Source organism: Siniperca chuatsi, linkage group LG12, assembly GCF_020085105.1.
Source record: "Siniperca chuatsi isolate FFG_IHB_CAS linkage group LG12, ASM2008510v1, whole genome shotgun sequence".
NCBI lineage: Eukaryota > Metazoa > Chordata > Actinopteri > Centrarchiformes > Sinipercidae > Siniperca > Siniperca chuatsi.
Window position 1 is genome coordinate 23,802,346 of NC_058053.1, and position 11,720 is coordinate 23,814,065.

Consider the following 11,720-nt stretch of genomic DNA (forward strand, 5'->3'; position numbering starts at 1 on the left):
CTTGCCTTCAACTGATTTTTCATACGTTTTTGGGGAAAACAACCACTCAACTGAATGTCAAAGTCAATGTGAAATCACTTTAACCTGCAGTTCCTCTAATGGCCACTAGAAGTTGACTCCGAGAAAACCCCAAAGTGAAAACACTTTGGCTTTAAATAGCTTAAAATAATCTAAATCACTTCTTCATAGTGTGTATCTTGATGGTGAATTCTTATTTAGAGAATTTTAAAGCTTAAAACAGGGATTCATGTTTTGGGTTGTTCACCCGACCTCAGCTCCACTAAGACTTCCTCCCCGCTGCCAAAATATACTGTAGTTTTTTTTGTTTGTTTTTCTCCAAAAAGACCAAATTTGCCCAATCTGACAATACTGGGGTGGGGAAGAAATATGTTCTGGTTTGGTCGGCACCAATAATCAGCACAAAATATTTGGTAACGCGAGTACTTCACCGGTTAAGTCTGATCCTTCTCGACTGCTGCCAGACTTTATGAGTGCTGCCCAGATAATATCTTATATATAAGAATCTTGACATAATGTCTCTGCTGTATTTGGGAAATTATGGAGGAGAGGGAAAGAACAGAACTTCCTATATGAAAACTGTGAAGCTACAGGTTTAATGGACAGCTGAGATGAGGGAAAAGCTAGTGGCACAGACTGCCTCAGGTAACATATCTTCTAAGACATATCATATGTGTACAGACAAAAGAACAGTTGAAGGAAACTCACTGCAGTTGAGAGAGAGTGCATGTGTCTGTATGAGAGAGAGAGAGATCAGCCTGTGAGTGAAAAACAAAGTTAAAGTGGTGTGTAACACCCCCTGCAAAGATGATTTAAATATATTTCTGTGTGTGATGCACTATTGTTTATTTAATTCAGTGTGTTTGCAATTCTCCAGTGTATAAACTTACATTTCTCCTTACGTGTGAGTGGATTCTGTAATCGGAGCCCAGGTTAACAGAAAAGATGACAAATTTAACTTCAGCATTCAAAACATCCCTTGTGAAATCTACAGGTGACGTCACGGACACTGTACCAGTGTTGTTCTACAGTCCACGGCGTTCACAGACCTCCAGAAACAGACACACATGCGCATCAAATTCAACCCAGGCTTTGGCACAGCACAAGCACCAGAGCCAGAGTTTGCATCTAGCGGACACAGTGGCTGTCTCGTCCCAAATTTCACCAAGCTTCTTCGCTATTTTGCCACCCGGTTTGTTGTTTTATTTTCAGAGAAAGACCTGGTTACCTGCTGGCGTACAACACAATGAACAACACAGCTTAAACGGTTCCAGCCAACATCTGCCAGCATCTGTCTGTAGTCCGGTGGTGATTTCCCACTGCACTCATCCCTGTGGTCCTTCCCTGACAGATGCCTCTGCACTGCCTGACAGAATTAAATCCAGCTGTGGCCTGATGACACACTGTTGCATCAACATAGCTAAAGTATAATAGGCCTAATTGTTTCAAAAATGTGACCTCTCGCCTTAGGAAAACACACTGGCAGGAACATAAAGTGTCTAAATAAAACGTGGGTGTTGTGATTTGGTTTGCATAACTCAGGCCTGCTGCTCAGCATTCAGAGGAGGCAGCTGGCACTATGTACCTGCAGCCAGGTGAGTACTTAACAAATCAAACACCTGGACTGATAAGACCAAGAAACTGTTGGCATTTAAATGTAGCAAAAGTGTGTCAAACAGAAAGAGAGACTGTGTGTTTGAGCATAGTAGTAGCAGCACACCTGAATGAAACACATGGTTGCATCAGTGCCAAACTCTGCAGGCCTTTAGGCTTGGAATCAAGTGGAAATAGCTTATTCAAAACAAATGACCTGCATGCATCCTGGCCATTTTTTCCACTTTAATTTTTTATCCAAACAGACTCATACTATTTCTCCCATTGTGTTATCTGTTTAAAATCCAATATCCAATCACTTCAGGGTTAATTCGGAGACATTTATGTCTCTTTACAGCCTGTTTTTAACTACATGTCACAACTGTATAGTTATTATAGAGTTGTGAATGCAGTGTTGCTCTAAAACACTTAAATGAGCCCGGGCTGTTCTGATACACAACATCAGGATAGCTCCTGGATCTCCTTGACTATAACTGGACATGGAGTTTGGGACCCTTAGAGGTCCCTATATCGGGGTCTGCAGCAAAAACTTTCAGCATAGCTGCAATTACTTGAAATTAGCACCAGGGGATAATGTATAAAACAGACTGTTCTGTTTAGAAGTTTACTCCACATCTGTGCCAAAGCTTTAAAACCGTTTCAAAATGGTGTCTGTGTAGTAAGTCTCGGAAACCCCTGGTTTAAGGTCCTGTGGCCTTCCCAACTGTATCCCAGGCTGGGGCTGGGGGGCTGAGAGGAGCAACACCAGAACATTCCTATGCAGAAAAAGATTGGGGTAGTCCTGTTAACCCTAAAATAGGTTCACAGTGAGAGGGGAAAGAAACCACTCCGTTTTCTATATCTCTCACTTTAAACGCAACCCGTGACGGAACTTTTCCCTCAGCAACAAGTCGTGGAAATAAGTTACACCACCACTCCCCTCCCCAAAAAAAAAAAAAAAAAAAAAAAAAAAAAAAAAAAAGTAAGTCTCAACTTACCATGTGATAGAAGGAGCAAGAATAACTCAAGACTGGAGAGTAAATCCCGTGAAACGAAAAACTTTTAAAAGTCCCTTTCTCGGTGGATGAGCGCGTTCAGACAGCCGAAGAGCTCAGTGAAGACGGAGGAACTGGGTAAATATGATGAAATGAGCCTCCATTTTCTCCCCAGACTCCAGGCAGGATCAGAAATGCAGCACAAAGTTGGACACTCACTGCATTGTTAACATTCCACAGGTCACGTGAGGGACCGACGGACGTCAGCACTGAGCCGAAGATCGTCTATGAGGACATGACTCACTCCGTCGCTTTGTTTTTATTTCAGCTAGCCTCCTACAAATCAATAGCTACCCCCACCACGTTCACTTGCTGTGATCTCAGCACTAGGGATCAGTAAAAAAAAAAAAAAAAAGTTTTTTGTTTTTTTTTGTTTTTTTCCTAGAGAAAACTGCAACAGTAAATGTGAGCTACTTGCTAATATTAGCATTAACCTTTTACTGTGTTCTTCTTTTAGAGTCCACAACCACTGGTGGAAGAAGTAGGCCTATTTTTGGATCTTTTACTCAAGTAAAAAGTAGCAATAACACAGTGTGAAAAAAAAATACTCTGTTGCAAGTGAAAGTCCTGCATTTAAACTCTTACTTAAGTACAAAAGTATTAGCATCAAAATATACTTTTAAAAAAGTACCAAAAATAAAAGTACTCATTGTGCCGAATGGCCCATTTCAGATTAATATATATTATTGGATTATAATTAGTGATGCATTAATGTGGACATCACTTTAAGGTTACATCTGTTGAAGGTGAGGCTCATTTTAATAACTGTATATACTACTTGGTAGCTTAACCTATAATAATACACCATAAATGTATTAGTTGATTATATTTTGTATTAATAATCTAAATCTGCAAACTAACTAGTAACTAAAGCGATCAAATAAACGTAGTGGAGTAAGAAGGACAAAGTAGCATAAAATGGAAATATTCAAATAAAGTACAAGTACCTCAAAATTAAGTACAGTACTTGAGTAAATGTACTTAGTCACATTCCAACACTGTCCACAACAATATCATACAAAATACCAGTTTTTTAAACAATGATCTAAATATGTATCTAATGTCAAAGCTTAAATTCAATTGTCTAAATTGTGAATTGTGAACTTTTACTGCATTATTGACATGATTCAAAGGGCTGAACTTCTACACACAGTGACTTTAAAAAAGCAACAGAGTGAGAGGTCTTGGTTTTTTCTCCTCTCTGACCGCACATATTCTAGGCGGGGCTTCCTCCAATGTGTCTCTCTCTGATAAATCAAAAAAATATCAGTACATTACTCAGTCGCTCCTCTCTGGCCTTGGAAGGAATCTTTACCAATGAGCCAGGGGCCATTAATCAGTGTTGATGCAAATAAGGGCCTATTATTAACTGTCACAATGTAACCACTACATTTAAATAACTGTATTCGCACAAAGATCGCAACTCCTCTGTGTTGAGGAAGAATCAAAAAGGCTGTTGCATTTCCCCAAACTTTAATTTTTCAGTCACAGAGGCAACAATGAAGAAAAACTGAACGAGAAATTGAAAACTTTTAGAGATTACACATCATGGAAGCACATGCACCCATAACAATAAAATGCAAAACAGCAATAGAAATGTAATGTGAGATAAACACAGATAGCTTGGAAAAAAATATTGGGTTTACAAAAAAAAAAAAACACGGACATGAACGTTTTGTCTGTGAACATGTTTCATTTACCTCAACCTTGAAACTCTTTGTTTATTTTAGAGTAGGAGTTCATGCAAAGTGAACCATCAACATCACTCGCTCTTATATAAAACCCAAATGCAAAGTTGTGTTGCTAGAACATAATAGAGACTCAACCAGCATTCATTTCGCAATTTGCTATTAACTATTCTTAAAACTAGTATTTGGCAGATCTCACCTGATCACAATCCTCTAGTACACAGGAAGTGATGCATTTTATGCGTTCAGAAGCAGCAACTGCAATAAATAAAATAAGATCTTAGTTGTAAAAAGTTGTCATAGTACCCATCACTTTGACTTGCCTTACGTTGGAAAGGAAGCATGTCTGTTCATCAAAAAAGCACATGCACTACTGAAGATAGAAACTGCTTAAAGAATATTTTTCCATCAACATTAGTAGTGCTGATTAATTTCATGTTTCTGGTTTGTTCGGAGTAAACAGAAGACCGACTGGGTAGTTAAAGGTCCAGGATGTAACATTTAGGAGGAGCTATTAGCAAGTACGTTTTCCTTAGTGTATAATCACCTGAAAATTCGACTTGTTGCGTTTTCATTACCTTAGAATAAGCTGTTTTTATCTACAGAGGGAGCGGGTCCCCTTCCACGGAGGCCGCCATGTTGCACCGCCATGTTTCTACAGCAGCCCAGAACGGACAAACCAATCACTGGGTCTAGATAGGGCCTTTCGCGTTTTGCGCGAGTTTCGCAGCCACCATAGTTTCTCCTACATGTTTGGAAGGGGAGGGTGAGGCGAGCGGTATTCAAATGGTTGCAAACAGCAATTTTCACCGCTAGATGTCACTAAATCCTCCACACTGGACCTTTAACCTCACCAACAAAGAAATGAAGAAAAAAAAAATTAAAAAAAAGCCATCGCAGGCAGAGAGAAAATCTGTTTGATGTGAGCATACGTTACGAGCACAAGACAAACATAACTGGTCAGGAAAGACATACATGGAAGGGAACATTCAGCGGCCTGAGAACAGAAGGCACATTCCACTTCGGGCTACCATGGCACGCCTATCTGAACCTCACACTGCTTATGAAGCAACACCTTCTGAAGCCAGTTTAGTCTCTCTTGTTGTAACCAGCTTCCCATCGTGTGAAGAACCTTTCCCCAATTGATTTTGGGCCCTGAGCCAAAGCACAAGAACCGCTGTTGTAACGCTTAACCCCTCAAAACTTCTCTCTTAAGAGATAAATTGTAATCCATGTATAATTACTTATCATTTGGAATTTATACACATTAAATGGTAGACGGATGAATAATCTAAAACATTTCTTACTGTAGTCTACACACACAAAACTTGGTGAATAATGATAAGGGATGCTCTGTTAACATTTGACTGTTTATGCATGTCTAGTTGAGTAAGGTGTCTAAAGCATATTGTACGATGTAAAAATAAATATTTGTAGGAAAAAAAAAAAAAAAAACGCAGGCTGATTTGTAACAGCAGTACCAGCTTTACAAACTAAGGCACCAGCGATGCAGGACAACAAAAGTCGCATTTCAATAAGCAGGGTTTTGTTTTACGCAGGTAACTCTGAAATCATGAGATTTTTTCTAAAGATACACTGTACAGATCTTTCAGTTTGTGACTACATGTAAGCACATATCTTAGCTTAATTTGACAAACTATTAAAAACATAAAAAAAATGCACTTCAATGGCTGGTTAACAGTTGTTGAAAACAGCCTCCAGCCAACAGAAACGTCACGTCTCTGTGGTTTGTACTCACGGTCCAACAACAGTTTAACAATCAATCAGAACAGAACACATTGAACAAAGCCGATGAGAATCAAACAGTCACAAATTAAATGTACATTCTCCAAGTGTTGAAGCTGACATGCTCATCTGAACAAAGTGTTAATTAAACCTCCTCAACAACACTTCAGTGTCTGTGAGAAAAACAAAAAACAAACTCTGGTTGCCTTTGGGAAGTCATTCCTTTTAGAACACATCTCTTTCAATCACTTGTAATGATACTTTAATTCACTATGGCTGTAAAGAATTGCACAATGGCGCTTAATTTCAGTATTCAAATGCCTGCCTATGACGTTTTTATGACGTCAGTGGCCACAGAATAATGAGTTTGTCCTGCTCCCTGCTATGTGATGTTAGACCAACATGTACGTATGGAAAATGACCCTGGAAACAACAGTAATCGTTCCTTCTTCACCAGCACAAAGAACATCTTTTATAAATCTCAAGCTTTGTATTAAATACGACAGCTTAACCATTTTAGCGAACTGGAATACTTAAAAAATAAATAAATAAAAATAAAAAGTTACCTGCACAAATATCTTTAAACACTAGTTTGGCGTGGTAAATATTGACATCATTGTTAGTTATACAGCCGAGGTTTGAACCTGGACAAGCATCCACCTGACATTCCATGAGCGCTGTATTGTATCTGACCTGTGGTGAAAACTAGTTATCTTTTTGGTCCATTTCTGTTATTTTGCCACCCAGCAGTTTAAGTTTCTGTAGGGAGGGCTGTTTATTTTGTGTAAATATTAACAATACCAGTAAACCGCTGTTGAAGAGGACATCTGCCATTCAACTGGGAAGCTCTTATCGAAAAAAAAAACAAAACAACAACCTGGAAATGAGTTGTGTTTCTACAAAGCCAGGAAGCACAGCAGATAAATTAACTCCAGACTCTGGCCATATGGTAGTAAATTGGTGCGTGGGTGGTATGTTTGTCTGTGCTAACAGGTAGCTAATGATCCCGGAGTGACTGTATTCTATTGTTATAAAATCTAGCTGGCAGCCAAAAAATGTGCAAAAATGCCTAAAAAGGTTAGTTTCCACCCAATAATCCCTCAAAACCCCCATTAACCATGACATGTTTCTATCTCTGCATGCTGAACAGGCAGGAGAAACTCTTATCCAAGAGCTGCATTACTATGCATGCTGTTCTTGTTGCTTTAACCTGTGTTATATCTCTTTGTATTGTGTGTACTGTTCATGATATATAAGCAGGGAAGCGACAAAACAGCTGGTTTAACCAACAAACCCTCTTTCTGCAAGAGAGGGAGGAAGTAATCAGTGAAGTCAGCGGCTGTAGTATTTGTTCGGGATTTAAAAAAAAAAAAAACTTAACTCTTGCATGGCACAGGATTGGATTAGTAGGAACATTGACTGCACCACCCAATCTGCAGTTTATATACCTCAATATTTACAAATGGCTAATGCAAACTAATTTTTAAAAAAAGGTACATTTCACTCACAGGTTGTCATTCAAAGCCTAAATAAAACATCCTTTGCATGCCTGCCATTCTTTGTTAGTTGAGTTGCATAACTTAATGACATCACATCTTTGCAATGTGGTTTCTGGATTTGGGAGAGGTGCTCTTATTTCCAAGTACAAACCAACCTAGATAACATGGAGTCACATACACTGAAAGTGTAAATTAAAGTAGGTAAGTATAAAATCAATTTTCTGTAGTAATCATGTAGTGATGACACAGGGATCTAGTGGGAGAACATGGAATAAGGTCCAAAGCAGTAAAGGGAACTTAAGTGCCTGACCAGCATTAAGGAGCACTAGGCATTTCTGTACGAATCACTCTAGTGGAGTAGCAGAGATGCACAGGTTGTTTAAGGCACAGGCAACTTGCACAATCTTATCAAAGGTCGAGAGGTTCGACGTACGCTCAGAGGCCGTGGTGAAGGGGCTCTCGACAGGGCCTGTGAGCATGGCGTACCTCTGTTTTACCATGGAGATCACCCTCTCCACATGCCTCTGCACACTCAGTGCCTCAGAGGAAGTATCAGTCTCTCCTTGGTAGCTGGCAGCTATTTTAAACAGGGCTCCGCGGGCGGCCACAGAATCGGCGATGTCGAGATCGCGACTCGCCAATACGACATCCCCTGGAAGAAGCTTGCACAGAAATCCGCAGCCCTCGGCCAGGCTTTTGTCACTGACGTTTCCCAGCACGCCCCTAGAGACGAAGGTGACAACGCCTTGCGGAGCCACACCAATCAGATACTTTAACACATTATAACTAGTCCCCACCCCCTGAGAGCTTGCCACTGTCCTCTGCTGTTGTTGCTGCTGCTGCTGGTTGCCCCGGGAAACCGGCTCCTCAAAAGGCACCATGAAACAGTCTATGATGACAGCGCAGTCAGGGTGGGAGGTGCGCAGAGCTGCCGGCAGGTTTTTCCGCAGCTCGGCTCTTGAGGGCCAGAAGACGGCTGTCGGCACCAGAGTGGAGGACATGATGTTGACCATCTGGTGCACTGTTCTGGTTACCGTGCCGACTTTCACACCAAAGCGGTAGGCCAGGTCTTGGTTGCGGAGGTCCAGACGGAGACGCATCAGTGTCAGCAGCAGCTGCTGGAACTTTGAGAGCTTCATGTTTTTCATCCCGTCCATGTGAGGTGCCAGCAGCCACATGACCGTCTCTAGGACAAAATAGTTGGGTAAGCCAGTGTAAAACTTTACTTTCTCTGCATCGTTCCTCAGGGAGTTCTCAGTGAGGGACATTTTCTCCACAGACTCCCTGAGGGCCTGGTTCTCCTTCTTCAGGGCTTTCAGGATGTCGTCAAAGTTAACTGGTGCATCTGGCGGTCTGAGCAAACTTTCCTTTCTTGCTGTCACTCACAGATTCATCGTCATCGTCTTCATCAGTGCTTAGGGAAGAGGACCCACTTTCCTCCACAATGGCCTCCTGCTCCCTCTCCTCAGGATGCTCTTCCTGGCCCCGCTCCCCCACCACAGGCCTGCCCTGGCCCTGCAGGAACAACAAGGCATTGGCCGCCTCCACACGCGCTTCCTGCTTGTCCAGGATCTCCAAGGCACCTGGCTCCTTCATCTCTGGGGATAAGGGAGCTGTTGTGAACACAGAAGGAACATAATCTGGCGAACGCGGATTCTTCACCTGTTTACCTGCATGTGGAAAAAGAAAATGTAGTAAATGGGGAAAACTGTCTCTTTATGGCACTTCCCCCAGTAACAGTCTACATTAGTCAGTAGAGTTCGAGGACAAATTGTAGTGGGCAAGCAGCCATGTTTTTCCCCGCCTGAGCTGGTACATTGTCCCAACTAAAAAGAGCAAAATGAGCAGTTTGATAACAGCTGAAAGAGCAATAGAGTTTTAGAGTTTAGGATCTGTGTAATGAGGTTACTCGTGGGTGTGCAAATGTAGGGCCTATTCTGATTTTTAAATTATAGCTCCAGTTATGAACAGTTACTATACATAAGTATGATTTTGCACAAACAAAATGTGAACAGTACATTGATGAAACAGGCGGTAGTTTAATATCATAACAGGACCTAAACGTTACAGTAACCTCATCTAACTTATCTTATTCTTAATTACTTTGTTGTTAAGAAATACGGTCCATCTTACAGATAGGAAAAGTCTTCATGTCATAAATTAGAGCGCCATAACCTTTTGTAGAATATTGTTCAGACTGTACCAACTTGGGGAAAATAATAACATAACAATTAACACCCCTATACAGTGAATCTTCAGCTGATGCATCCCTGAAGTTTCCTTTTTAACAATAGCATGGAAAACCACAATACTAACAACTTGCAGACACCAGACCAAGTAAATTATGAAACAAAAGATGTTAAAATAACAGTACAGTATTCCCACTCTTAATTATGTTACCTTTTAACTATTAACTGAGCAGACTTTACAGTCTCTTGTCCAAATGAATTGAAAACATAACTGGCAGATGTCACAAGATGTGAGTTAATGAAATCCATGTAGCCTACCTTTTGCAACAAATCGAGTTTAGGTTTGATTATCAGTTAATCTCAATATTTAAAGCTTCACAACTGCAAATAGTTTTGGTTTTCTATTAAATATATTAAAACTGATTTATTTGAGGTTTGTAGCTGATGGTCAAATTAAGTCATTTTAAGACTTCAATTTGGTTTCGATAACTTAAGAAATAACTATTGGCTAATCAAAAAATAATAAATTAATCGATAATGAACATAACTTGACATCTTAAAAAACAAACAAACAAACACTCACATTAACGTCTTAATCAAGTGTATTACTCGTTGCAAATACGCCAAATATGACCCTGTACCCACTAAATTTAATCAAACCAGAAATCTTTAGAAATAATAATAATCCACTGACAGCAAAACTAAAGAAAATGCATTTTGAATATCTCCGTTGGATAGATTCCCATGTGGAATTCCAGCAACATAAATCTGACCCGGAACAAAACAAACAGTGGGATACTTTTTGTTTCAGCGTTGTACTGCATGCATACCCGAGATGAAGTGAGTACTACACAGCCTACTGCCGTCGTTCGGAACCCAGCCCTCGCGGTTCACAGCAGCTATCCAGCGCTGCTTCCTCTCGGGGTCCCGGGGGAAACGGTAGAAAGATAAGGTGGTGCCTGGTGTCCTTCTGTTCCTACAGCCTGCCACCACACATGTGTGAACCATAGTAAGGCCACGGAGAAGCGTGGAGGTGTGTGTTGCTATTTGTTGGGTGTTTTGACTCCCAAAATGGTGGCCGACCAGAGTTGGGGGGGAAAAAAATGTAGTACCGTCACAAACGGTCGTTCGCATTCACCGATCTAATTGGACCATCTTAGGGCGACGTCACTGAAATGCGACCATTACTCGCGCGGTGCCGCAACAACGTTAACGGCCTGAGATGATAGTAAATCAATCAAAATATCGTGGAAAACACCAAAATATGTTAACGATAAGTGGTTTCGGGAGTGGAATAAGAGGAACTAAAGAAAAAAAACAACAACAAATAAGTCGCAGCCGGAGAAAACGATAGCGTAGAGGTTAATAGGCTAGCTTAACTTAACTAGATGTTTAGCTAGCTAGATGCAACTACACGCTAACGTTACCGTGGTTACGTCGACATTTAACCAAATTTGTATACAAATCAATGGTTGTCGAAAATGTCACCGTGCTGCAGTGTAGCTGATCTCGGGCATAACACATATCTGGCTTTCATTCTCAGCAGACAACCATGCCTCTGCTGGCCATTTAAAGCGTGAAGAAAGAGTGTGGTTCTATTGATCCCGACTCACGAGTGAACACCTAATGGTCTTCCAATGCTGTGCAAGGAGGAATGTCACTGGTTTATTTTTTGCAGCCATATATTCACATTAATAAAGACCAAACTTTACATAAAATATATGGCCAAAAGTATGTGGACACACAGGTGTCCTGTGTACTTTTGCTCTGGGGCTGTTGCTCATGTTCTGAACTCGGCCCCATATTAGTGTGCCAATGAAGGGAAATCTTGATGCTGCATCAGACAGTGATTTGAGATTGAAAGTTGTTGACCTTGGAAACAGAAGTTGATAAAACAAATCACACCACAAGATCCAATCATTTTCTGGAGCT

The 11,720-nt window shown here is 40.8% G+C and overlaps 1 protein-coding gene across 2 annotated transcripts; it reads right to left on the reverse strand.

Annotated features, from left to right (window-relative positions):
- Positions 1 to 4,122: 4,122 nt before the first annotated feature.
- On the reverse strand, positions 4,123 to 10,920 carry LOC122885780. Of its 2 annotated transcripts, none has more exons than XM_044217384.1 (2): positions 10,619 to 10,920; positions 4,123 to 9,212 (listed from the first exon to the last, which is right to left on the reverse strand). In XM_044217384.1, exon 2 carries the CDS (start codon positions 8,865 to 8,867, stop codon positions 7,944 to 7,946), a length of 924 nt encoding a protein of 307 aa, XP_044073319.1. In that variant the 5' UTR covers positions 8,868 to 9,212; positions 10,619 to 10,920; the 3' UTR covers positions 4,123 to 7,943. The 2 variants fall into 2 exon arrangements, with proteins under 2 accessions (XP_044073319.1, XP_044073318.1); XM_044217383.1 differs by having other exon boundaries at positions 4,123 to 9,269.
- Positions 10,921 to 11,720: the final 800 nt, after the last annotated feature.

Excerpts from the sequence above, each read along its gene's own strand:
- LOC122885780 (XM_044217384.1), bottom strand. The coding sequence starts at position 8,867 with ATGTCCCTCACTGAGAACTCCCTGAGGAACGATGCAGAGAAAGTAAAG.